The sequence below is a fragment of the Lynx canadensis genome, chromosome A1, assembly GCF_007474595.2.
Source record: "Lynx canadensis isolate LIC74 chromosome A1, mLynCan4.pri.v2, whole genome shotgun sequence".
Lineage (NCBI taxonomy): Eukaryota > Metazoa > Chordata > Mammalia > Carnivora > Felidae > Lynx > Lynx canadensis.
In genome coordinates this window covers 143803338-143831003 of record NC_044303.2, presented here as the reverse complement: position 1 = coordinate 143831003, position 27666 = coordinate 143803338, and the positions used below count along the sequence as shown (strand labels likewise).

Genomic DNA, 27666 nt, shown 5'->3' with positions numbered 1-27666 from the left:
ACCTGAGCCGAAGTCGGACGCTTAACCGACTGAGCCTCCCAGGCGTCCCTAGAGTTTTCTTTTGTTAGAGTTCTGTTTTGTTTTGCCTGGTTCTCCTTCTGCCTGACCCTTTCTTCCACCTGACTCCTTAAATTCTGGTGTCCATCAGGGTCTCACCTCTTTCAATCTTCTTCTAATGCTACAGCACCCCTCCTAAGCTTTAACAGTCTGATGTTTCTTTCCCAAATCCTCTCTCCAGCCCTGATCTTGATACTAAGCTCAAGGACAATCCTTGCAATTAACAACTGGAAACCACCACCTGGATGTCCTACATGCATCCCTGTGCCCACATTTTCGAGACTAATTTAATACATTCTGTCTATGGTCAGAATAAACCACTTCCGTGCACACCCCCTCAACTTTCTTACCCTTCCTGCTGCACTGATCTTATTTGGTAGAAAAACAACCATTATTAAATCTATGTCTACTCCAATTCACTCCCATGCAGCTCAACAGGCCTGGAGAGAAATATGCAACTATGCTGACCTTTAAATTCATGACAACTTTAAATGCACTTTAAATTTATGATGACTTAGCTCAAAAAGACCTTAGATGCTACTACCCACCAATTGTATTGTATTTCCATAGTTAATACACTCCTTTATTCTCCTACAGGATAATTCATACTTCCTCTCACTTTTCAAATTTCCTCACTCACAATCATTCCCAGTTGACGTCCATCCTTCATTTCACTAAAAAACTAAAGCAACCAAAAGATAATTTCTACTACCTCCCACTCTTATCAATTCCTCTATATCCACATACTCTGCTTTTTCTTTTTTTTTTAATAATTTTTTTTAATGTTTATTTATCTTTGGGAGACAGGGAGACAGAGTGGGGGAGGGGCACAGAGAGAGGGAGACACAGAATCCGAAGCAGGCTCCAGTCTCTGAGCTGTCAGCACAGAGCCTGATGCAGGACTTGAACCCACAAAGCGGGATCACGACCTGGGCCAAAGTCAGACACCCAACCAACTGAGCCACCCAGGTGGCCCTTCTTCTTATTATTATTAATGCATTGTCTGTGCTCCTATCCCACTTGTGCTCTAGATTCCAACCCTCCTTGATTCAAAAAAAGTATACTGTTCAACAATTTACTATGTATTTTCCTGCTATCATCAATTTTGACATCAAGATGGGTTATTTCTCCTGAAAAACTCAACCCCACTGAACTCTCCAATTCCTTTTTGTTATTATTATTTGAGAGAGAGAGAGAGAGAGAGCGCGCACGCGAGCAGGGCAGAGGGGCAGAGGGAGAGACTTAATTCCGATTTCTACTCCCCATTCTATATACTACACTATGTGTATTTAATTCTTCCCTGTTCTCTCTTGAGCCCACACCAGTGATGCTTTTTACCCCCATTATTCCACAGAAACTGCTCCTGGCAAGAGACCAGGGGCCTCCCATGTGGACCAATATTCCAACGGTCACCTTTTACTGCTCATCTTGTACTTGACCTATCAAAAACTGTGACACAGATAATCACTCCTTCCCCCTCGAAATACTTCTCCACCCTTGGATTCTAAGACAATACATTCTATTGGCTTTCCTCCTATCTCAATGATCCTCCCTTTTGGACTATAAATTAGTTCTTTCTTATCCCTCACCTCATTTTTATTTCATCTTTGTATTATGAAATTCTTCAGAGAGAAAAACTTGAAAAGCATAAAGCTCAAAAAGAATACAATAGTGTTAACATTTCCCACACATGCTTGTATATGTGTATATGTGCGTGTTTTGAACTGAACTACTTGCTAAGGTGTGGATACATGAAACTTCATTTCTTTATCTTTTGGCATATATCTCCTAAAGAACGTGGTTTCCTTTATAATACCAACAGCATCTAGAAATTAACAGTAAGTCAAATGCCTTTTATTTTTTTTTTTTTTTTTTTTTTTTTTTTTTTTTTTTTTTTTTTTCTCTTTTTTTTTTTTTTTTTTTTTTTTTTTTTTTTTTTTTTTTTTTTATATGAAGTTTATTGACAAATTGGTTTCCATATAACACCCAGTGCTCATCCCAAAAGGTGCCCTCCTCAATACCCATCACCCACCCGCCCCTCCCTCCCACCCCCCATCAACCCTCAGTTTGTTCTCAGTTTTTAACAGTCTCTTATGCTTTGGCTCTCTCCCACTCTAACGTCCTTTTTTTTTTTTTTTTTTTTTTTTTCCTTCCCCTCCCCCATGGGTTCCTGTTAAGTTTCTCAGGATCCACATAAGAGTGAAACCATATGGTATCTGTCTTTCTCTGTATGGCTTATTTCACTTAGCATTACACTCTCCAGTTCCATCCACGTTGCTACAAAAGGCCATATTTCATTTTTTCTCATTGCCACGTAGTATTCCATTGTGTATATAAACCACAATTTCTTTATCCATTCATCAAATGCCTTTTATAATTCCTCCACCCTAATCAGATTACAATCAAGGCTCGTGTATTGTATTTGTCCCATCTCCTTAACCTGGAAAAGTTCTCTCCACTTATTTTTTTAATGACATTGACATTTTAAGAGACTAGGCCAGTTGTTTCAAAAAACACCTATATTTTGAATTTGCCTCTCTTCTTTGTGTCATTTAACATATTCCTGTATCTTCTGTATTTCCTATAAACCTCTTAACAAGGGACTTTCTAAGGGTTGTCTTTGGGCCTTTTCTCTTTCCTATTGGTTTTTTCAAACCGTTTCATAGCTTTAAATACCATTTACCTGTTGACAACTCCCAAATATATAGCTCTAACCATGACCTCTCTCCTGAACTCTAGATTTGTATATCCAACTATATACTCAATATCTCCACGTGAATATTTTGCAGGTATCTCAACTTTTCAATGTTTAAAATCAATAATGCTCCTCCATTGCCTTCCCCATTACACCTAATGGCAACTCCATTGTTTCAGTTGCTTGCCAAAAACTTAGAAATCATTCTTGACTCCTTCTCATATGCTACATCTAATCTGTTGCAAATTAATATATACAAGTGGAATCTGACTACTTTTCATTCACTTCCACTATAATCATCCTTATCCAAGGCACTTCTCTTAAATTATTGTAATATCCTTCTAAGTAGGCTCCTTGCTTATGCCCTGGGCTCCCCTCAGTCTATTCTTACCCACCAGCAGCCAGTCTGTTCTTCCCTGTGATAAACCAAACCAGATTACATCATTTCTCTACTGGAACCCCTCCAGTGGTTTTCCATATCACCCAAATGAAAAGCCAAAGTCACCAAAATTAACTAGATAGCCCTATATGATGTAGATTTCCTTAACTCTTTGAAAGCATTTTCTTCAATTCTCTTCCGGGCACACTGGCCTCTTTGTTATTCCTTGAAGATGTCAGACAACCCCCATCTCAGGTTCTTTGTCTTTGCACTTGCTTTTCCTTCTGTTTGGAAACCTCTTCTCCACAGACACATAACTCACACATTCCTCTCCATCATTTCTTTATTAAAGGTCACTTTTCGGGGCACCTGGGTGGCTCAGTCGGTTAAGCATTAAGCATCTGACTTTGGCTCAGGTCATGATCTTGTAGTCCGTGAGTTCGAACCCCACGCTGGGCTCTGTGCTGACAGCTCAGAGCCTGGAGCCTGCTTCAGATTCTGTGTCTCCCTCTCCCTCTGCCCCTCCCCTGCTCATACTCTGTCACCCTCTCCCAAAAATAAACAAACATTTAAAAAAAAATTTTTAAAAAAAAAAGATCACTTTTTCTGTGGGACTTTTCCTTCACCATGCTAAGTAATAAACTGCAATGCAAGCATTAAAACTGTAAGAATTACATATCCCAGAAACTCCTTTTTTGCTTTTGCTTTATTTTTCTCCACTTACCACCATCTAACATGCTAGACATTTTGTTTGTTTATTGTCTATCTCTCTATAGTACAATACATATGCAACGTAAGCTCCATGAAGACACTTTTGCCTGTTTTGTTAACTGCCATATCCCTGATGCATAGAAAATAGCTTGATATGTAGTAGGCACTCAATGATTTATTAAATGAGATGAAAAAAAATCAGAATAAGAAAGGAGATGGCTGGAAAAATTAGGCCTTTGTCATTTCCTTCTTTAAAAATGTATTTAAGTATGTAGGCATGCATTTTTAACTTGAGATAGACTAGCAGTAATGGCATGTGATTAGGCAGCCAGAGAATAAAGAGGATTAAAAAATAGGTAACCTTTTAAGGTTCCTAGAATCTCTAGTACCTAGGAGTTTTTAAGATATTTAAAACTTAAATTTTTCCTTTGTTTTGCTAAAATACAAAATTATTATGTTCTGACTTTTTTTTCCCTTGGTTCTCTGAGCTACCTGATCCTTTTTTTTTATTTTGTCAGTTCCCTGCTCCCAGGTACAGTTCTAGAAGTATGGCTTCATTTTAAGAATTTTCAGCAGGAAGGTTTGGGAGAAAGCTGTGAGTGAAGCAGATAGGAAAATCTTAGTGATTTTTAAATGGTCATACCAAATTTCTGCAACATTTATGCCATGTACTCAAGCGTTGCTTAATAGACACTTAATTCTACCTTCAAGTAAAGAGAATTTTTTAAATGAGTATCTCCAAGTTCAGAAGAAATCCTTACAAACATTTCTAACAGCTGCCAGAATTCCTCTGAACAGCACCTAGTTCATTGCCATGACTACATTCTTGGCAGTGCTCTCTCCAGTCAAATTTCTGAAAATATCTGGTATGAAACAACAATATACTTGACAACTGCACTGTATGATGAAAGAATGGGTGAAGATGTCTCCTAAATCATGTATCATAGTGGTAACAAATGCATCCAAAAGTTCAAAACCTCTTTTGAAACCTCAGCATCCTAGCCAGTATCATTTGGTACAACCGGCTAGTTTCTGTTAATACTAAACTAACACACAAACCTGCACATCTACCATCTTGTTTCAGTCCAACAAAGCAGTTGATTTTCAAGGTACTGGTATCTAGATGTTCTAGTCCTAAACTATACGTGGTAGAAATATATCTTTTTTCTATGAATCCTTTCCCTCTCTTCAAACTTCCCTAATTTACAATAAAACAGACAATGCCAATATATTCTAAAAATTAAGAATATAGTTTTGGAGTCAGACCCCAGACCAAATCCCAGTTCTCTAACTATCTAGCTGTACTGCCACAGGCAAGTTTAAAGTATACAAAGTATACAAATTCCCTAGGCCTCACGGGGGATTACCATGAGGATTAAATGAAGTAATATATAGAAATCACTTGGCATACTGTAGGCATTAGGTACTCACTAAACATTAGCTACAGTTACTGCAACATCTCAAAAATCTTAACTCTAGAATAACCTTTACAGTCTCTTACATCCCATGTCTCATATTTCTTGTCTTTATAAATGAAGGCTCCTTCCTTTTTATCCTTATTGCCTGGACTTACACTCTGGTGCTGGTCATTTTTAACGGTGATTATTTTAACTTCATTCTTATTCAACTACTTTCTTCCAGCATTTTTCCTACTCCTTTTCTTAACCTAATTCAGTAATTTTTAAGTCACCTTTAGTATCTTTGCAACATGTCTGTAATCTTACCCTCTGCTTCAAAAGTATTTATTTATAGCAAGTATTTTTCAAGTAGCCACTATCTGGCACTAGGGTAGGTAATGGAGACACAACTGTAAACTAAACAGGCACAGTATGGTAAAAGCTCTGCTTTGAGGAATTTAAATAACATTACTTCTTTCATGCCCTGTTTCAAATCATCTCCTACGAGGCAGGTTTCTTTAGAGCTACTGCATCACAGCAAACAAAACAATACTGACACTGCAATAAAGCATCATAGTTAAGAGTATGGATTTTGCAGTCAAAACCAACAGAAATACTCCCCTGACTAGCTGTGTGATCTTAAGGAAAGTTTCTTCACCTCTCTAAATGCTTCACTGGTAAAATGGGCATAATATAATACCACATGATATGATTATTATGTAAACTGAATGAGATAATACATATCTGTTTAAAACAATTTTTCCCAACTAGTAACAGCAATTTATTACAAATGCTATTTTCCCTCTCTCCAAATCTCTTCCAAGTGGCACCCTCCTCCTCTAACTTTGTACAACTCCTAAGTCCTCTCTCTTCCTCCTTCAAGCTTTTCAAAGGAGCTGCAAACAATCCCTAATCCCACTCAATCTGGACTAAGAACTCCCTTAAGAACTTTCAGTTAAATCCAGTCTGATTATACACTTTAGTGTTCTATGTTTACCTATCACCCTCAGAAAAAGAAACAAAAAAAAAAAAAAAAAAAGGAAAAGGAGTATTCCTTGATTTTTATTCATACTAACACAACTATTCAGATATCAAGTATCCAGAAGATCTTTTCCCAAGTTTGTTTTAGCTGTGTTTGTGATAAATCTTAACTTCCTAAAAACAGATGTTTCAAACTATGCAGCACCTATACAGGGCCATCACAAACATTTATTCAGGCCCTGCTATGAAAAGAGGCAGGTAAACATAAAATGAAATCGCTATTGAAATCTACTAAAATCGGGCTTACTGAACTGTAATTTTTCATTAGCTAGGAATGTGAAATCTACTTAGTTTCTAACAATTAATCATTGGAATATTAAATTTTATAAACTGTGTATTTCTAGACAAGTCTGTAGCACTGAAACTAACAAATATAGCTTCCGACCAAAATTGTAGCATTCACAGAGATAAATGAATAAACACAATTTGAAATTTTCACTTACTCAAATTCTGTAGCATAATATTTAAGAAAGCCCAGTAAGAGGTCCCCAAGATTTGATTCATTCTTCGAGAGGTAAGGAGGAACATTACATGGAGCTTGATGTACAAGATGCAGCTGTATAGCAGGACTAAAAGATTCCTGTCAAAAAGAAAAAGGGGGAAATATAAAGCCATTTAAAACACACACTAAAAACTTTACAAATCCTGACGTAATGCTCTCTGAAAAAGAGAGAAGAAATCTTTGTGTTGGCAGTTTGGAAATCTGAAGTTTTTCTCCTACTAAGGATTTCACCAGTATTTGGAGTATGCCAGAAAATACTTAAAAAACTAAGAGATTCTAAACCTTGGCTGAGGTATATCACTCATTTAAGTGGATTCCTACAGTAGCAAAAAATTTTCTAACTCATAAACCCTTACTGTACATACTAAGATTTCATCAAATTACATATGGATTTCTTTATAAATGTATCTCCTTAACTGCTTCTACAAGGAGCAGTTGTACTTTATAAAGGGTTAAATCAAGCACAAGGTAAGAGCGTTTACTAACTGCCACTTAAAATTTCTCTTAGAGGCCATAAAAGTAATTAATATATGTATAGTACTTATACCAATTTTAAGATTCTTAAAATTTTATTTCATTTTTGTATTTTGTATCTTAATGGGAAGGAAAGACAGAAATTCAACATGAATTAAACTTCAAAAGACAAAGAAGGCAGGGAAAAGAAGAAAGATAGGAAACAAACAAGCAAGCAATATTCAGCAAACTTTTACCACAATATTCATAAAGGAGGGTATCATTCGCTTGTAATCCATGCTGAAACAACACACTTATTGGAAAGAATACTAATGGGTACTTATCTTTTTGCTGATAGTATGCCATTCATTTTCATGTATGATCTTTATTAGTAACAAATTCTGGCTCTAAAACATACTGAATGAGCTATGGAGGTTCTAACGTAACACATATCCACGTATTAGAAAAAAAACTTTAAGGTAATTTGAACACTGTCCTTAAGATGGGTTTTCTACATGCCTCTTTGCCATCAGAGTAATAGATTTTTTTTTTAAGCAACTTGTTCAGGCAAAACAGCTTATCCTTAAGGTTCCCAAATACCTAACAAATCAACCTTCGGTTTATGGATATCAATTCAATTAGTAATGTCTAAGTCACTCCATTAAATTAAAAAAAAAAGGCTCCCAAAAAACTAAGCTGATACAGAGAAACAGGGTAGTGCATCTATTTAAAGGCAGTCCTCGGGGTGCCCGGGTGGCTCAGTTAGTTAAGCATTGACTCAATTTCAGCTCACATCATGATCTTACAGTTCATGAGCTCAAGCCCCACATTGGGCTCTGTGCTGGCAATGCAAAGCCTGCTTGGGATTCTCTCTCTCCCTCTCTGTCTCTGCACCTCTCCTTTCACCTGCTTGCAAGCGTGAGTGCGCACTCTCTCTCTCAAAAATAAATAAACATTTTAAAAAATTTAAAAAATAAAGGTAATCCTCAAAACTCCCAGTAAAAATAAAGGAGCAAGAAAATAACAAATTCTCTCCCTGTCCTACAGTTCTATCAATAATTTTTAACTACCAAGAAGTAATAGATTATCTTTCTCTCAGAAGACCATTCTACCCCAACCACAGTTTGTAAAGCTGACACTCCTAAACCTGGAACTTCCCCTTACACTTCTCTCAGATTTAGTATTACATTATGAGACTAAGGTAGAAATCTACATTGTCTCTCCAACTAGCGGGAGTACAAGAGAAGCCTCAATTCCTAAGAAAGAGTGAAAGCGGAGGGGCAGCAGGAGTACTGTGTATACCACCCTCTGTCTTGTACTGGTAAGTATAAAACTGTACTTAGGACAGCATTTTAACTTGTAAAATTTAAATGTTATTTTCTGGCTAATTAAACAAAAAGATATAACATAAGTTCAAATGACAAGGAGAAGAAAAGTAGATCACTGTTAATACCTTCTGCTCAGAAAGCTTTTTACTAATTTTGATTTCTAGCGCATAGCACACTAAGAATTCAATTTATGAACTGATGCTGAAATAAAAGTCATTTTCTTATCTTAATTCTAAAACTGTTTGAACCTCTTTTAAAATTTTTATTTTTTTTTCAATAATTTAAAAAGATCAGTAACTGTAGATTAACAATGAAGAGTTGTGAGACCTACTCTACTCAAATGCTGAATGACTTGACTAACAGTTTGACCAGTCTCCTCTTAGCTCCGTTATTCTTTTCCATGGTCACATACAAAAAGGGCCATGGCATATATACTTGGGGAGAACCGAAGGAGAAATCCAAACTAAAAAAAAAAAAAAAGAAAGAAAGGGTCTAAAAGATGCCATAAGTAAACAGAAATTCCATTTAACCATCAGAAATCCCCATTGTTAGCAATCCTAAAATTCATATGGAACCACAAAAGGCCCCGGAATAGCCAAAGTAATTTTGAAGAAGAAGACCAAAGCAGGACCCATCACAATCCCAGACTTTAGCCTCTACTACAAAGCTGTCATCATCAAGACAGCATGGTATTGGCACAAAAACAGACACATAGACCAATGGAATAGAATAGAAACCCCAGAACTAGACCCACAAACGGATGGCCAGCTAATCTTTGACAAAGCAGGAAAGAACATCAATGGAAAAAAGACAGTCTCTTTAACAAATGGTGCTGGGAGAACTGGACAGCAACATGCAGAAGGTTGAAACTAGACCACTTTCTCACACCATTCACAAAAAGAAACTCAAAATGGATAAAGGACCTGAATGTGAGACAGGAAACCATCAAAACCCTAGAGGAGAAAGCAGGAAAAGACCTCTCTGACCTCAGCCGTAGCAATTTCTTACTTGACACATCCCCAAAGGCAAGGGAATTAAAAGCAAACATGAACTATTGGGACTTTATGAAGATAAAAAGCTTCTGCACAGCAAAGGAAACAACCAACAAAACTAAAAGGCAACCAACGGAATGGAAAAAGATATTTGCAAATGACATATCGGACAAAGGGCTAGTATCCAAAATCTATAAAGAACTCACCAAACTCCACACCTAAAAAACAAATAACCCAGTGAAGAAATGGGCAGAAAACATGAATAGACACTTCTCTAAAGAAGACATCCGGATGGCCAACAAGCACATGAAAAAGATGCTCAACCTCGCTCCTCATCAGGGAAATACAAATCAAAACCACACTCAGATATTACCTCACGCCAGTTAGAGTGACCAAAATGAACAAATCGGGAGACTATAGATGCTGGAGAGGATGTGGAGAAACGGGAACCCTCTTGCACTGCTGGTGGGAATGCAAACTGGTGCAGCCACTCTGGAAAACAGTGTGGAGGTTCCTCAAAAAATGAAAAAATAGACCTACCCTATGACCCAGCAATAGCACTGCTAGGAATTTACCCAAGGGATACAGGAGTACTGATGCATAGGGGCACTTGGACCCCAATGTTTATAGTAGCACTCTCAACAATAGCCAAATTATGGAAAGAGCCTAAATGTCCATCAACTGATGAACGGATAAAGAAATTGTGGTTTATATACACAATGGAGTACTACGTGGCAATGAGAAAGAATGAAATATGGCCCTTTGTAGCAACATGGATGGAACTGGAGAGTGTTACGCTCAGTGAAATAAGCCATACAGAGAAAGACAGATACCATATGTTTTCACTCTTATGTGGATCCTGAGAAACTTAACAGAAACCCATGGGGGAGAGGAAGGGAAAAAAAAAAAAAAAGAAAAAAAGGAGGTTAGAGAGGGAGAGAGCCAAAGCTAAGAGACTCTTAAAACTGAGAACAAACTGAGGGTCGATGGGGGGTGGGAGGGAGGGGAGGGTGGGTGATGGGTATTGAGGAGGGCACCTTTTGGGATGAGCACTGGGTGTTGTATGGAAACCAATTTGACAATAAACTTAATATATTGAAAAAAAAATTAAAAAAAAAAAAGAAATCCCCATTGTTGGCAATTATTCACATTACAGAAAGATTCTCTGCTTTAAGAAAAATTTCACCAAAGAATTTTTTTTAAAGGGAGCTGCCCCATTGCACATGTATTTAAAAATAATATATGCCACCTTGGATATGAGTAGGCAGAACTTTAACATATTAGAAAACACATAAAGAACAATTGAAAAGTCAAAGGAATTACATCCTAAATCCATGGAAAAACAATTTAACTGATAGAATGTAACATCTTTCTAAACGCATTTGGAGGTGAGGTGGGTTATCGATACCTGCTGTTTGTTTTTAATGTAGGGAAGACATCTTTATTCTGTAATGACTTAATTCCTGCAAACATCTGCCAATTGATATTTAAAGATTTTTGAAGATATGTACCTTCTGTACCTTTTTTTCCTTTTCAATCAATGCCAATTTAAGAAAAATTTAAATGGGCATCCTTTTGAAAAACATCTGAAAAGTCTCAACTTTTCTTTGCCCATAGAACTGCTTCCCCCCAAAATGGCAAAAACATCTTTTGCCAAATTCCATCATTTTCTGAGACTGTGCCATAATATCTTACCTTCAAAGTTTGAAATTTAGACAATTAAGCACTTTCTAGAATAAAATAGACTGGCTAAACTTTTACTTGCTAACTGTTCTTTAAAAAGATACATGCCTTAATTGAAAGAAGACTATTTTTTACCTCCAGGCAAACAGAGAAATTTAAGTTACATAGTATTCTAACAATATAAATTATTAGACCCTATATATAAATGTTGAGGAAGGTCTCAAAGAAAAAGATAACTGATACAGACTACTTAAACAGAGTTCTGCCTAAATAGAAAAAGAGCTAAATGATATATTAAAGTCTCACCAACCTTTCTTAATTATACGCAGATTACCACGAATTCGGTGATACATGTTAAAGACTGATCATGAAATTCCCTTTAAATTATATTTGCTTTTAGTAAAATGTTTAACATTTTGAAAGCAACATAAGCATCATAAAGTAGAAGCACTATAATGAAGTGGTTAAGAGCATGAGCTCTGGAGTCAGAATTAGCTTTGAAACCTTCTCTTAGCTCTATGAACTTAAATTGCTTAGCTTTCCAAAGGTTCAGCTTCTTCATCTATAACACAAGGAAAATAACAGTACTCATAGAACTGTAATAAGGATTAAATGATATAATATATGTAAAGCATAGCAGCAATAGTATTACCTATATAGTATTTAGTATATTTAGTATAGTATGTAGTATAGTATAGTATTGCCTATATAGCTTGGCATCATTATTATTATAACTGTACATTATCTTTTTTTTTTAAATTTTTTTTAACGTTTATTTATTTTTGAGACAGAGAGAGACACAGCATGAACGGGGGAGGGGCAGAGAGAGGGGGAGACACAGAATCGGAAGCAGGCTCCAGGCTGTGAGCCATCAGCCCAGAGCCCGACGTGGGGCTCGAACTCGCGGACCGCGAGATCATGATCTGAGCTGAAGTCGGATACTTAACTGACTGAGCCACCCAGGCGCCCCTGTACATTATCTTTTTTTAGAGCACAAGGTGGAGTGGGAGAGAGAGAGGAAGAGTGAGAATCTTAAGCAGACTCCATGCCCAGTGCTAAGCCTGACTCAGAGCTTGATCTCATGACCCTGAGATCATGACCTGAGCTGAAATGAAGAGTAAGACACTTAACCAACTGAGTGACCCAGGCACCCCATAACTGTCCAATTTATTCAATAATGCAGTATAGTTACCTCCTGAAATAATGTATTATTTCAAAATTAACTTCCTTATAACTCTTAAAATTTAAGTAATATCAACTTTAAAACAATGTTTTTATCACTAAAAAAAACTTCCCCCCAAACTTTTAAATATGTCTTTTCAAAGGTATTCATTTATAACCTGTTTTACATAACTAAAATCCTTCATCATACTGTACACACTTTAAAACTGAAAAAAAAGTTGCTATATGTATACATATGTATGCATATGTATATATGTAAAAATTTAATATATTTCAATACATAACTACACAGGGGAACTCTACTTCTCAGAATTCCTAACTTCATAACTATAACAATGGCTTCCTGGAATATGAAGATGCCACTAGGGAAAGAAACAAATGTAAGTCATCTTCATAAATCTCCACCTAGCATAAATCTAGGTAAATCTCACAATATACTTGCATTAAACTAAAGATCCCTTCATAAGCTTAACCCGAGTTTATACATTTAAACATTCTCAACTTCACTGCTTTAACTCAATAGTAAATATTCTGTCTTCTATTTGACTATTCATGTTGCCTTTTTTAAGTCAATAAGAATTAAGTAGTAATAATAATGTTATATAGCTTTTGAAGGTAAAGATATGGCCACAGTCTTTCATCCTTTTCTTTCATAATTTAGTATCCAAACCGAACTGAAACACCATACCAATTTTTAAAACAATTATCATAAATTTAATTTTTTTTTTCAACGTTTATTCATTTTTGGGACAGAGAGAGACAGAGCATGAACGGGAGAGGGGCAGAGAGAGAGGGAGACACAGAATCGGAAACAGGCTCCAGGCTCCGAGCCATCAGCCCAGAGCCTGACGCGGGGCTCGAACTCACGGACCGCGAGATCGTGACCTGGCTGAAGTCGGACGCTTAACCGACTGCGCCACCCAGGCGCCCCAAAACAATTATCATAAATTTGAGGAGAAAATACGAAAATAACTAAAAAAGCATAATATACTGAACAAATGTTATTCTATTTCAAAATTTATATCCTATTTTTAAATTCTACTTAACTATATTAGAGAAGCTCAAAATTTAAAAGAACCTTGTTCACTTGTAAAATAAAGTGTTTTTTTTGTTACTATAAAGTTTTAAGTCATTCTCAAACTTACTTATTCAACCCGAAATTTTGTCGTATATGTTTTTCTTAAAGAAAGGTATATCTGTATAGGGACAATCAGATATACACAAATAAAATGTAATAATCAACAGAAACTAGATGAAATAATATATTAGTGAACACTATCATATCATTTTGCCTTTCCTCATTCAGCACAGTATAATAGAAAAAATATCAGTTTCTGGGTCCATAATTTGTGACTGTAATGCAACTTGGATCAATAATATAATCTTCCTAAGACTTAGTTTCTTCACCTGTGAATCAAGGAAAATACTACATAAGTTTACCTGTCGAGGACTAAGGACACTGTATATAAAATTTATAGAGTGCTGACATAAAATAGATACTACATAAATAATAGTTATCAGTAGTAAGAAATAAGCTGATTTGCTTGTTCCATTGGATGGACCACCAAGAAAAGCACTCTACTGATCAATTAGCTTACAGGTTTCAGATAAAATTTAAAATCCTGTTAAGAGTGGATAGTATATCCTTACCCATGTAAGCATTAATCTTATAGTAAAGATAGTATTCTTCAAATATTTATGGTAATATAACCACACCTGAAAGCAAATTAAGACATTCTTAAATCTAGCAGGTCTTGCTACAAGTATTTTTTAAGGCTTTGGGACTGAACTAGTATTAAATCTATTTCCTTGTTACAGGTATAGAAATAGGATTATTAGCACAACAGGAGTGTAGAGTATAGGGTGAGAGACAGTGTAAGTGAAGAGAAGATGGGACTCTGTCATGGGGGGGAAGCTAGAAAATTAGAAAAATGAAACAGAAGTAAAAATAAGGTTCTTCAAACTAGAATATACTAGTAAGAACCTTGGTATCCTAAAATAAAAGCAATACCTCTGCTCTGTTCTCAAGCATAGAGCATTAAACTGAGACTTTATTAGTATTTTATTTTAGTAAAACAAATTCATGCAGCACAGAGTTTAAGTGAGATTTGTGTAGAAGCATCTGTTCCACACACAGTAAGAGATTCTTTAAAGGATAAGTTTTAACTATTAGATGCTTTGTATGCTGAAAAATATACACAGCTCTTTCTACATGGAAACCTAGGTCTTAACAATAAAGCTGGGACAATAAAATGAAACAGTAAACACCCAGTCATTATTTCTGACCTTTCAGCATAAGCTAAATAATCAATATTTTATGGAGGGAGAAAACCATTCAAGGATAAGACCCAAAAGTTCAAGTTACTTTTATTTCTATACTTTCTGATGCTTTCATTTTCACAATGTTTATGAAAGCATAGTGATCCCTAGCAATAATTGAAACACATTATAGTAGCTCTTTATAATACCAGAAATTAGTTTTCAAAATGAGGAAGATAAGATACCCAGATTCCAAACGATTCTTATAACGGTGTCTTTACCAGATGATCCACCACAACCTGGGAAGTCCTCACCACAGCAATCTCGATAACAGTGAACCTTTCATTATCCAGCACCTTGCATGTGTGCATTACGATAATAACATGTTCAAAAACAAGAACATCAGTTCTTCTCAATTATCAAAGGTTAAGTTATATTTAATTTAGATTCCATATCAAGGACTTATATTTTCTATGATACATATAAAATAAGCAAGTCCTTTGAAAAGTGATCACTCAAGCTAGACCTTTTTCAATTTGCCTATTTAGTAATTTTAGAAAACAGCTTTTTGTAACTTCATAAAACTAAACAGGTAAAAATTACATGGTTTCAGAAGGCTGATTAAACATTCTAAACAGATAGTTTAAATATTATTTCCAAATACAACCAGGAATAAGGATGATTATGGAGGAAAACAGAAATGGTAGGACTATAAAACAAGGAAACAGAATTCTGGAAAAAAGGAACACAAAAAACTGGAAAAGAAACAAAAGTATATAGATTGTGAGTTATGTACATTACCTAGGTTTCTCTAAATTCAAACTGAGTATATACCAAACTTTTTATAGTAGGCACCCTTCACCACTTTCATGTTTCCAATTAACGTCAGAAGGATTCTTAATATTATGCACTCAAGGAGTGTAAGTATCAGTGTTACTCCTTTTGGTGTATTAGTTGGTAAAATCAAGTGAAAGATACAATGATTATCCAATTGTTCAACTTAATTTTTCCCCTGCTTTCAAAGCATACGTAGATTGGGCTAAAAGACTTCTGAGTAAAGAAATACTATAAAACTATTTAAAATAGCACGAAGAAAACTGGAATGAGTCTAAATAGGCCTTGACCAACTGAATATATTTAATTCCTTTTAGTGATAATCATGAGCATCATGCAAATAATTCCACCATTAAGAAAAATGACCACACTGCCAATAACCAAATAAAATATGACAGTCTTCTGAAAAAGTATACGGAATATTTTTAATGTGCTAGTGGCCAATGCCTCAGCCTATATAGAAAATGTTATTATATACTTAGAAGGTAACTATCACACCTTTTACATTCACATTAATACTGCATATAATAGTTCCACATATATTTGTCATAATATGTATTAGAATAATTTATAAGAAACACTTACTGGGTAAATTTTTTGGATGGATGGAAGGATGGGTTCAGGTAGGGCTATAAAAAAAAAAGTTTAAAGCTTCTGTGATTCACATAATTCATTTCACAAAGCAATAATTTGTCAGCTACACCCCAGGTATGAGACTATAAGGGTTTCTGCTAGAATTCAACAGTTTCCATATATTTTGTGAATTAACTCTGATCCCTAGAAATTTAAATTCAAAATATATCTAAGTTGATAACTTCAGGTTAATAAACTATGTATATTTCTAGGTAAACAAATGTTCCTTGCATTTTTAGAAAAACAAGTCATCACTGGACACACATCATTTGGTCCAACATCAGACACACACACAAAATAAGCAAGACAAGGATTGTTCTACATATATTGAATGAACATTGTTAAGATGGATGTAGCTATCAAAAAAAATTTTTAAGTAAAGTCCAATGATACTGTATCATGAAAGAATAATAGCTATATCATAATTGTCCCTTTATGTTTAATTTCTTCTAATAAACAGTAATACCAAAACTGAGATAGTTTCAGGAGATCGATCTATTAAAAAAACTGAAAAAAAAAAATCTTCAACTTCACTAATTTTTAAAAAGGAGGCTTCAGCAAAGTTTAGAAATATAAATCAGAAATATAAAGTTTAGAAATATAAATATAAATATGCCACTTTGCCATAAAAAATTAAAATTTCATACAAAGGAATCATTATCTTTATATGTTACTTTATTTTTTGTCATTCTTCATTCTCCAATATCTTTACCAAAATCCAACCTCATTAAATGCATTAACAGCCATTTCACATCATCATAATATAAAGGAAATAACATGGAAAGCAAAGTACTTAATATTCACAATAAAAAAAACTGCAAAATACAATATCTTGAGTATAAGATACAAGTAATGTGTTTTCAAGATTTAATATTAAAGACCATATATAATACCATAAAACAAACTGTGTATTTAAGAATTAGAAATACATTATATATAATTAAGTAAACTCAGTAACAATCATTATTTTTAATTTGCAGTTTAGCAAAAACCTTTTTTATGACTTCTGGAATACATTAATATCTAAATAATCAACTATTATTACCAACTTACGTGATCTCCAACTATGATTATAAATGTATAAATTTCTATCACATAATATTTAAATATCTCTTCTGTATCATGCTCCATTCCCAAGTTGAAATCGTAATAAAATAAAATTCCATGATAGTCTGGAATGTTCACAGTGTGTGACTGAGGGGAAAAACTCATTACTTACTGGAATCACTCTTAGGAAGTAAAAATATTTTTTCCCAGAGGCATTCAAATGCTCAAAACTCTAGAAGATCCTACAAATAAACTCAAGCCCCAGTTACTTTAATTCTAAATGTCTTTATATTCATGTAATAGTTTTTAATGACTTTCTAACAATTTTGCTGTAATATAGAAGTCAAATTGGTAAATCTTACTAGAAATTAGTTTACTTAATTAAAAACCTGAATTCCCTTCTCACTGAATAGCCCTAGTAAATTAAAATTATTATTTAAAAAACAGTGAAGAAAGGTTATAAACATTTAGAAAAAAAAATTTTATTTCATTCTAGAATCATAACCAGAATGTTAGAAGAGAAAAACAAACAGTAATCACTGGTTAGGGTCTTTCAATAGACAAAGCACCCTGAGAACTAAGCAATTTGAAAGTTTTGGGGAGCAGGGATATCACTCAGTAAATCCGTTGTCTAACAACCTTAAAGCTAGTCATTTGTGAAAATAAATAAAAGAAAGTGGAGTCAGGAAGCCCTGAAAGGGGTGCTCTCACACACTGCCACCATTCTCCATAAGAAGTATACTTTGCATTCCCCAATAGGAAGAAGCTTCCTTTACATACTCTAGTAGAAGGAAGAAAGAATTTTTCCTTGCTCAGCAACAGCCCAGGCAATGAGAATTCAGCAAAACAGCCCCTTCCAGCTTCCTCCCCTTCCTCGATAAAGGCAAGCCCCTCAACCTCCATTCTCTGGACTTGCGAATGGTTGGTTCACTACAGTTTGCTTGTTCTGAATTGCGATTCCTCTATTCCAGAATAAACTCACTGTACTAGTAAAAAAACAAACAAACAAACAAAAACCTAGCTCTTTTGTTTTTTAAGGTCAACACATTGCAGAGCAATTGGCGTACCGTGGCAGTTAACACTATCCTGATAGTAACATCAAAGTCTTGAATAGTTTTTCAAATGTTTATTTTACTCAAAGCAACATATATTCAGGGGCACCTGGGTGGCTCAGTCGGTTAAGCATCTGACTTCGGCTCAGGTCGTGATCTCACAGTTCATCAGTTCAAGCCCCATATTGGGCTATCTGCTGTCAGCACAGAGCCTGCTTCACATCTCTGTCCCCTCTCTCTCTACCCCTTCCCCTCTCGCTCGCTCGCTCGTTCTCTCTCTCAAAACTAAACATTTGGGGGGAAAAAAGCAACATACATTCAGGAAGGATCTAGCTGTAACAACTATTTTTACTTCAAAATTTTGGACTTCAATCTTTTAAATTTCTCTCTCAAAAGCAAAAAAAAAAAAAAAAAACAAACAAAACACCTTACTATTACAGTACCTGATCAATAGATAACACCTTCAGAACAGCTACTCTGTAAGATTTTACTTTGCCTACATTTCAGATGAGAGCTTTCTGGTCAGGCCTCCACAAATTTAAACATGGAAACATTCCATTCTGATTCATCAAAAATTCAACTAAAAAAAAGAGATCTTCAACAATAAACAACAATTTTGAAAATTCAAGGACAATTTTGTTTTTGAGAGAGCGCGTGCAATCTAAGAAGAGGAACAGGGGAGGAGAGAGAGTCCCAAGTAGGCTCCATTCTCAGCGCACAGCTAGACATGCAGCTCAATCCCATGACCCCAGGATCATGACCTGAGCCAAAATCAAAAGTCAAACACTCACCTAACTGAGCCACCCAGGTGTCCCAAAAATTCAAGAGCAATTTTAGAATGCCTGAAATAGTTTTGTACCTGAAAACATGGTAAACATTCTATGAATATTCATTCAAATTATTATTTCTAACCAGGTAATACTTTTGCCTTTTTGTTAATTATTAATATTAATCTTAGATGGCCATTAAAATCTCTTCTCATCGGCTTTTTCCCTTCACACTTTCATCAGTCACCTTTTCAAGAATATGTAGTCAATTACTAACTATTGAAATTCATTCTAGGAAATACTTTAATCTTTTTCAACCTTTCCACATACAGAAGACAAATTTCCTTTCTGTACTCAAGGCAGAAAAGATATTAAAAAAGCCTTTAAGAAGTTAAATGAAACCTAAAAGTCCATCCAATCCAATTATCCCTGTTACAGATAAGAATATTAAGGCCAGAAAGGTAGAATAAACTGGCCAAAATTACAAACACTAGTTCACTGTGGCATGACTGGAACTGCTCAATACACTTTGCAGACTCCTGTTTGCCAAAAACGCAGCTATTTATTTCAATCTAATTTCAACACAGCTACTTATTTCAATCTAATTTCTTCTAGTGAGAAGTAGCCAAAATTTGCCAAATAACAGTTACGCTTTTACTTTTATTATTATTTTAGAGAGAGAGAGTGCGAGAGGGGAAGATGGGCAGAGGGAGAGAGAGCAAGTGAGAGTAAGAGAGTCAGAGAGTCAGAGAGTCAGAGAGAGAGAGAGAGAGAGAGAGAGGAGAGGAGAGGAGAGAATCTTAAGCAGGTTCCACACTTAGTGCGGAGCCCGATCCGGGGCTCAATCCCACGACCCTGGGATCATGACCTGAGCTGAAATCAAGAGTCACAGGCTCAACCAGCTGAGCCACCCAGGCACCTCAATACAGTTATACTTTAGCTGTGCATAGTGGATGTACTTTAACAAAGACCTAGAAACAGTGATGATAGTGCCATTAATTACAAATCATCTTAGTGAAGAGGACTTTGTCAAAAACAAAATAGGTTTAACAAAATGTAAACAGAATTTTAACATGATTTTTGAACAGTGGTAAAAAATTTCTGAACTTTCAACTTGCTTACCAAACTGCCTCAGTACATGTGTGATAAAAGTCCATTTTTCTAAAGAAGGCAATCAAAGTAAAGTATCTAATGTAACCCACAAAAATGGAGAGAAAGAGCACATATTATAGCTGTTCATACATGTTCAATACTGTAGTCAAATCTCATTTCTAAATCACAACTAGTGTCTATTCACTTTTTAGTTTTAGTTGTAATTTAAAATGTACACTTGACAAAATCTAAATAACCCCTGATATATTTCTGGCACATAACTTTTCAATATTTATATACATATGAATACATACACAAACTCAAATACAGATACAATTTTAAAATAAAATTGATACCATGTTGTATATGATACCATATCATGGATATTTTCTTTTACCATTAAATATCCTAAAAAACATATTCTTAGCAGCTGAAAATATTATAATTAATTCAATCATTCTTTTATTCTTAAAAACTTAGATTATTTCCAATCTTCTATTATTTCTTTCACACAAACTCCATGCCAACTCACAAGGAATAAAAACTTCTTTATCCAAAAAGAAAATCCTTTAATTCCTGTCTCAAGTGAAAAATAAAAAACATGATAATGGTGCTTGAGCTTATTTTTATAGGGCTTCTGAACATGCATGTGCCTCAAGATAATGGATCCACAATATAGCGGTAAAAGTTCTTTGAATACAAAAGAGTAATATGGAAAAACTGTCAAAAAACAAAACAAAACAAAACACAGCGAAACTTCCTTATAATGTTTTCTGGGGAATAACATTTCTAAAACATTTGTTCAAAGCAACAAATTAGAAAAATATGGCTATATGGGCCTTAGAAAGAACTTTTTAAAACAATACTGTTTGAAGACAGTGTCAACAGAAAAGACACCATAATGAAGTTTAACTGTGTTTCCATTTTAAAAATTGGGAAAAACCCATAATACTTACTTTGTAAATAGTGCAAAACCATCAATACAAGACTATAGCTGCTTAAAGTACCACGACTGGCATCATTTATCTCATGGTGACTTGCCCACTTCTTAATCACCAGTACTAACGGACGAACTCGATTTTCAACTGAAAGTAAAATGAAAACTTAAAAATGGTAAGAAAATATTACGGTTTCTCTGTAAGTTTGTATCATTTCCCAACTCCAAAAGAAAAAGCATTTTCTCCCTGTGTATTAAACATTGTGTTCACCATAAATGTGTCTTACTTTTAAAAGGTATCTTAGTCACCTTTTAAAAATTACCAATTACTAAAATTCATTTTATTGACCTGTAACTCTGGTAGCATATAATTTTAGTGTACAACATATTATACATATAATAAAATGAGACACTACACATTAAAATAATTAAAAGGACGTCAGTGTTTATTATAAACATATTTAAAAAGGAATAAAGGATAAAGAGAGAAGCTATAATTATTTGGAAATAAACAAAAAACTTACGGTATGCGTAAGTTCTGAGGAGGAATGTGTTTCTTATTCCAACAATATTGTTTACATTCAAGTCGAATTCCACACAACTATTAAAAACAGAGAAAAATACTTTACCTCAAGTGTTTTTGAACAAATTAAACTAACTCCCTAATAACTAAGTTAATATTCATCTACCCTATGATGTAAAAATAGCATGATCCCAAAGACCAAATACTTTAAAATGAGGCACTAACTTAGCAATAAGAATAAAGATATAGTCAGTATATTATTTTAATATGATTTACTGTATATTAAAAATATTAAACAGGATAACAGTTGTAAGATCCATAATGTACTTCTAAGGCTTTAATTATCCTTAATAAAACAAATTATAAAATTTTGCAATCCATTCCAGGTAAACAAAATTATATGACCAAAAACATTTCTGGTCAAGTTATTTCACTGAGTTATATATTCTCAACTAATTTGGAAGTAAAGCATTATTTGCTTTAAAACAATAGGAATAAAAAGCCAAATAAAGAACAGGTGAAAAAAAATAAAAGTAGTCTATACATTATATTCCCTCCAAAAAGGATAAGATATAAATAACATATAAATTATATTATACCAAAGTGAGCTACTGATAATCTGGAAGGACAATAGGGATACGTCTTTGAAAGCAAAGATATGGTGCAATTCACAATTTAAAAAATTGCGCAATAATGAAGGGATCTACAAAGAATGGCAAAACTCAAAATAAAAGAAAGGATTAATGTAAATATACTATTAGGTCCAAAAACTTCTGCACACTGAGTTTTTCTATGAAAAGACTGCCTAATACAAAAACTTAACAAAATTCCTTTTTATAAACTTTTAATTATAATATTTGAAATTTACCAATGCAGATTTCCTTTTTTAGGGAAAGGAAATCTTATAATCTTTCAATTAACCATGCATATTGACAAAAATGGATAGTAGTATCAACACTTAAGATATATATATATTTGCCTTTGGGAAACTTATGGCAGCAAGAAAGTTACATTCTTTAACTGCGTCTGTGCAAGGCTAACGCTAAAACCACTGTGCATTTCCTCTATATACCTCAACAGAGAGGAAGAAACAGGCAACAACCAGTTTGCAGTTAAAAACTTTTCCAAAAGTATGATTCAGCGCTTTAAAAATATCCACAGTATTTGCTTCAGATTTTACTTCTGGAAATATTAAACTAATCCTTTATATGGAAAAAATTTAATGTACACAATGCTTATTCTAACAGGGGAATAACTAAGTTAATCACAATATATTAATTGAATGAAAAACTACTGTAAAGCCATTAAAAATCAAGCCAGAAAAAATTCACTGATATAAGCAAATATCCATGATATACATGGTCAGGTAAAAAAGTATAATCTCAATTTTAATTTTAAAAACTCTTACGCATTCACATGCATAGAAGAGGGACTGAAAGTTTTACACCAAAATGTTAACATTGGTTATCTTTGGATATTAGAAGCCTTTTTTTTTAATGGTCTGTATAGAGAAGAAATATAAAATGGTGTTTATAAAGAACATTTAACAATGAAAAAAAGTTTGTATAATAATCTTAAATAGGAAAAAAAAATGCGCCCAACACAGGAGCACCCAAATATTTAAAGCAGTTAATAACAAACATAAAGGAAATAATCAATATTAATACAATAAAAGTAGAGGACTTTAACACCCCACTTACATCAATGGACAGATCATTCAAATAGAAAATCAACAAGGAAACAGTGGCTTTGACTGACACATTGGACCAGATGGATTTAACAGATATATTCAGAACATTCCATCCTAAAATACCAGAATACACATTCGTTTCAAGTACACATGGAACATTCTCCGGAAGAGATCACACAGTAGGCCACAAAACAAGTCTCGACAAATTTAAAAAGATGGAAGTCATTCCATGCATCATTTCTGACCATAATGCTATGAAGCTAGAAATTAACCACAAGAAAAAATCTGGAAATAGCACAAATACATGTAAGTTAAACAACATGCTACTAAAACAATGAATGGATCAACCAAGAAATCAAAGAGGAAATAAAAAAAATACAGAGACAAATGAAAATGAAAACACAATGACCAAAAATCTTTGGGAAGCAGCAAAAGTGGTTGCAAGGGCAAAGTTTAGAGCAACATGGGCCTACCTCAAGAAGAAAAATCTCAAACAACCTAACTTTATACATAAAAGAGTTACAAAAAGAAGAACAAACAAAACCCAAAACCAATAGAAGAAAGGAAATAATATAGATTAGAACAGTAATAAACGAAATAAAAACTAAAAAAAGTACAGAACAGATCAGTGAAACCAGGAGCTGGTTCTTTTAAAAGATCAACAAAAGTGATGAACCGTTAGCTAGTGTCATCCAAAGAAAGAAAAAAAAGAGGGAGAAACAGAGAGTATTCAAATAAACAAAATCACCAAATGAAAGAAGAGAAATAACCAACACCATAGAAATATCACAAAGGATTGTATGAGAATATTATGAAAAATTATATGCCAACAAATTGGAAAACCTAAAAGAAATGGATAAATTCCCAGAAACATATAACCTCCCAAAATTGAATCAAGAAGAAATAGAAAATTTGAACAGACCCATTACAAGCAATGAAATTGAATCAGTAATCAAAAAACTCCCAACAAGTAAAGTCCAGTACCAGAAGGCTTCACAGGCAAATTCTACCAAACACTCAAAGAAGAGTTAATAACTATTTTTCTCAAACTATTCCAAAAAATAGAAGAGAGGGAAGGATTCCAAATTCATTCTGAGACTTGCATTGTACCCTCATAGTAAAACCAGAAAAAGACACTACAAAAAAGAGAACTATAGGCCAGTATCTCTGATGAACATAGATGTAAAAATCCTCAACAAAATATTAGCAAGCTGAATCCAGTAATACATTAAAAAAAATCATTCACCACGATCAAGCGAGATTTATTCCTGGGATGCAAGGGTGGGGTCCAATATTTGCGTATCAATCAACATGATATATCACATCCGTAACATTAAGAATAAAAGCCATATGATCATTTCAATAGATGCAGAAAAGGGGGTGCCTAGTCACTCGGCTGAGCATCCGACTCTTGATTTCAGTTCAGTTCATGATCCCAGGATCATGGGATCAAGCCCCACACTGCACTCTGTGCTAAACCTGTAGCCTGTTTAAAATTCTCTCCCCTTCCCACTCCCCCTCTCTCCCCCTCTCCCTCCCTCTGCTCCTCTCCCCACCTTGTGCTCTCTCACTCTCTAAAATAAAATAAAATAAAATAAAATAAAATAAAAGTGCAGAAAAAGCATTTGACAAAGTACAACACGCATGATAAATCCCTCAACGAAGTAGGTTTGGAGTGAACATACCTCACCGTAATTAAGGTCATATATGAAATATCCACAGCTAATATCATACTCAAAGGTGAAAAACTGAGAGCCTTCCCCCTAAGATCAGGAACAAAACAAGGATGTCCACTCTCACCACCTTTTTTTTTTAATGTTTTATTATTTATTTTTGAGATTGAGAGAGACAGAGCACAAGCAGGGGAGGGGCAGAGAGAGAGAGAGAGACACAGAATCCAAAGGAGACTCCAGGCTCTGACGTGTCAGCACAGAGCCCAACACGAGGCTTGAACTCACGAGCCACAAGATCACGACCTGAGCCAAAGTCGAACGCTTAACCAACTGAGCCACCCAGGCGCCCCCACTCTCACCACTTTTATTCAACATAGTATAGGAAGCCAAAGCTACACCAGTCAGACAAGAAAAAGGAATAAGAGGCATCCAAATTGGTAAGGAAAAAGTAAAACTTTCATTATTTTTATGTAGATGACATGATACTATATAGAGAAAACCCTAAAGACTCCATCAAAAAACTACTGGAACTGATAAATGAATTCAGTAAGGTTGCAGGACACAAAATCAATATACAGAAATCCACTGTATTTCTATTCACTAATAATGAAGCAATAGGAAGAAATTTAAAAAGCAATCACATTTACAATGGCACTAAAAAGAAAAAATGTTTAGGAATAAACTTAACCAAAGAGTTCAAAAACTTGTACTCTAAAAACTATAAAGGGGCGCCTGGGTGGCGCAGTCGGTTAAGCGTCCGACTTCAGCCAGGTCACGATCTCGCGGTCTGTGAGTTCGAGCCCCGCGTCAGGCTCTGGGCTGATGGCTCAGAGCCTGGAGCCTGTTTCCGATTCTATGTCTCCCTCTCTCTCTGCCCCTCCCCCGTTCATGCTCTGTCTCTCTCTGTCCCAAAAATAAATAAACGTTGAAAAAAAAAAAAAAAATTTAAAAAAAAAAATAAAAACTATAAAACATGATGAAAGAAATTGAAGACAACACAGACAAATGTAAAGACATTCCATGCTCATGGACTAGAAGAACAAATATTTTTAAAATGTTCACACTACCCAAAACAATCTATCCACAGATTTAATGAAATCCCTATCAAAGTATAATCAGTGGGGTGCCTGGGTGGCTCAGTCGGCTGATTGTCCAACTCTTGATTTCAGCTCAGGTCATGATCTCACGGTTTGTGGAACTGAGTCAAGCTCTGCATTGGAAGCATGGAGGCTGCCTGGGATTCTCTCCCTCTCTCTCTCTCTCTCTGGCCCTCTCTCTCTCAAAATAAACTAAAAAACAAAACAAAACAAAAACAACAGCATTTTTCACAGAACTAGAACAAATAATCCTAAAATCTGTATAAAACTACAAAAGACCTCAAATACCCAAAACATTCTCAAAAAAGAAAAACAAAGCTGGAGGTATCATAATTCCAGATTGCAAGTTACACTACGAAGCTCTAGTTACCAATACAGTATGGTACCGGCACAAAATACACACATACATCAATGGAATAGGACAGAGTGCCCAGAAACAAACCCAGGATTATATGGTCAACTGAACTTCAACAAAAGAGGCAAGAATATGCAACGAAATAAAGACAGTCTCTTCAACAAATGGTAGTGGGAAAACTGAACAGCTACATGCAAAAGAATGAAACTGCACCTCTTTCTTACACCATATACAAAAATAAACTCAAAATGGATTAAAGACCTAAACGTGAGACCTGAAACCATAAAAATCCTAGAAGAGAGCACAGGCAGTAATTTCTCAGAAATCTGGCATAGCAACATTTTTCTACATGTGTATACAAAGATGCTCAGTATCACTCATCTTCAGGGAAATGCAAATCAAAACCACACCAGTCAGAACGGCTAAAATAAAAAACAAGAAATAATAAGTGTTGGCAAGGATGTGGAGGAAAAAAAAAACCTCTTGTGTCCTGCTAGTAGGAATGCAAACTAGTGTAGTCACTGTGGAAAACAGTATAAACATTCTTCAAAAAATAAAAATAGGATTAACATATAATCCAGTCATTGCACTACTGCATATTTACCCAAATCACACAAAAACACTAATTTGAAAGGAAATATGCACCTCTATGATAACTGCAGCATTATTTACAATAGGTAAGTTATGGAAGCAGCCCAAATATCCATCAAAGACAAAGATACACAAATAAATGTCCATCAGTGGAGAAAGATGTGATATATATAAACATATGCACACACGCACACAAGTGGAATATTATTCTTCCATAAAAATGAATGAAATCTTACCATTTGCAACAACATGGATAGCGCTAGAGTATAATGCTAAGTGAATTAAGTCAGTCAGAGAAAGACAAATACCGTATGATTTCACTAATGTGGAATTAAAAAATATATAAATAAACAAAGAGAAAAAAAAAGAGAGATAAACCAAAAAACAGACTCTTAACTATAGAGAACAAACAGATGGTTACCAGAGAGGAGACAGGTAGGGGGATGACTGAAATAGGTGATGGGGATTAAAGAAGGTGAAGGGGATTAAATAGGTGAAGGGGATTATTATGATGAGCACTGAGTAATGTATAGAATTGTTGAATCACTATATTGTATACCTGAAAGTAATATAACTGTATGTTAAAAACACTGTAATTAAAATTTAAACATAAAAAAAAAATACAACCGTGGGTTTTACTTTTTTTTTTAATTTATTTGTTTTGAGAGAGGGGGTAGGAGTACGAGTTGGGGAGGG

General features: G+C 34.7%; 1 protein-coding gene across 1 annotated transcript in view; it reads right to left on the bottom strand.

The window, feature by feature from the left end:
- TENT2 (terminal nucleotidyltransferase 2) overlaps positions 1-27666 on the bottom strand; it is a 72170-nt gene that overhangs the window by 12037 nt on the left and 32467 nt on the right. Inside the window, 4 exon segments of the mRNA XM_030323705.1 lie at positions 6724-6860; positions 16099-16142; positions 21061-21189; positions 21566-21642. Coding sequence (XP_030179565.1) covers positions 6724-6860; positions 16099-16142; positions 21061-21189; positions 21566-21642 — 387 coding nt within the window.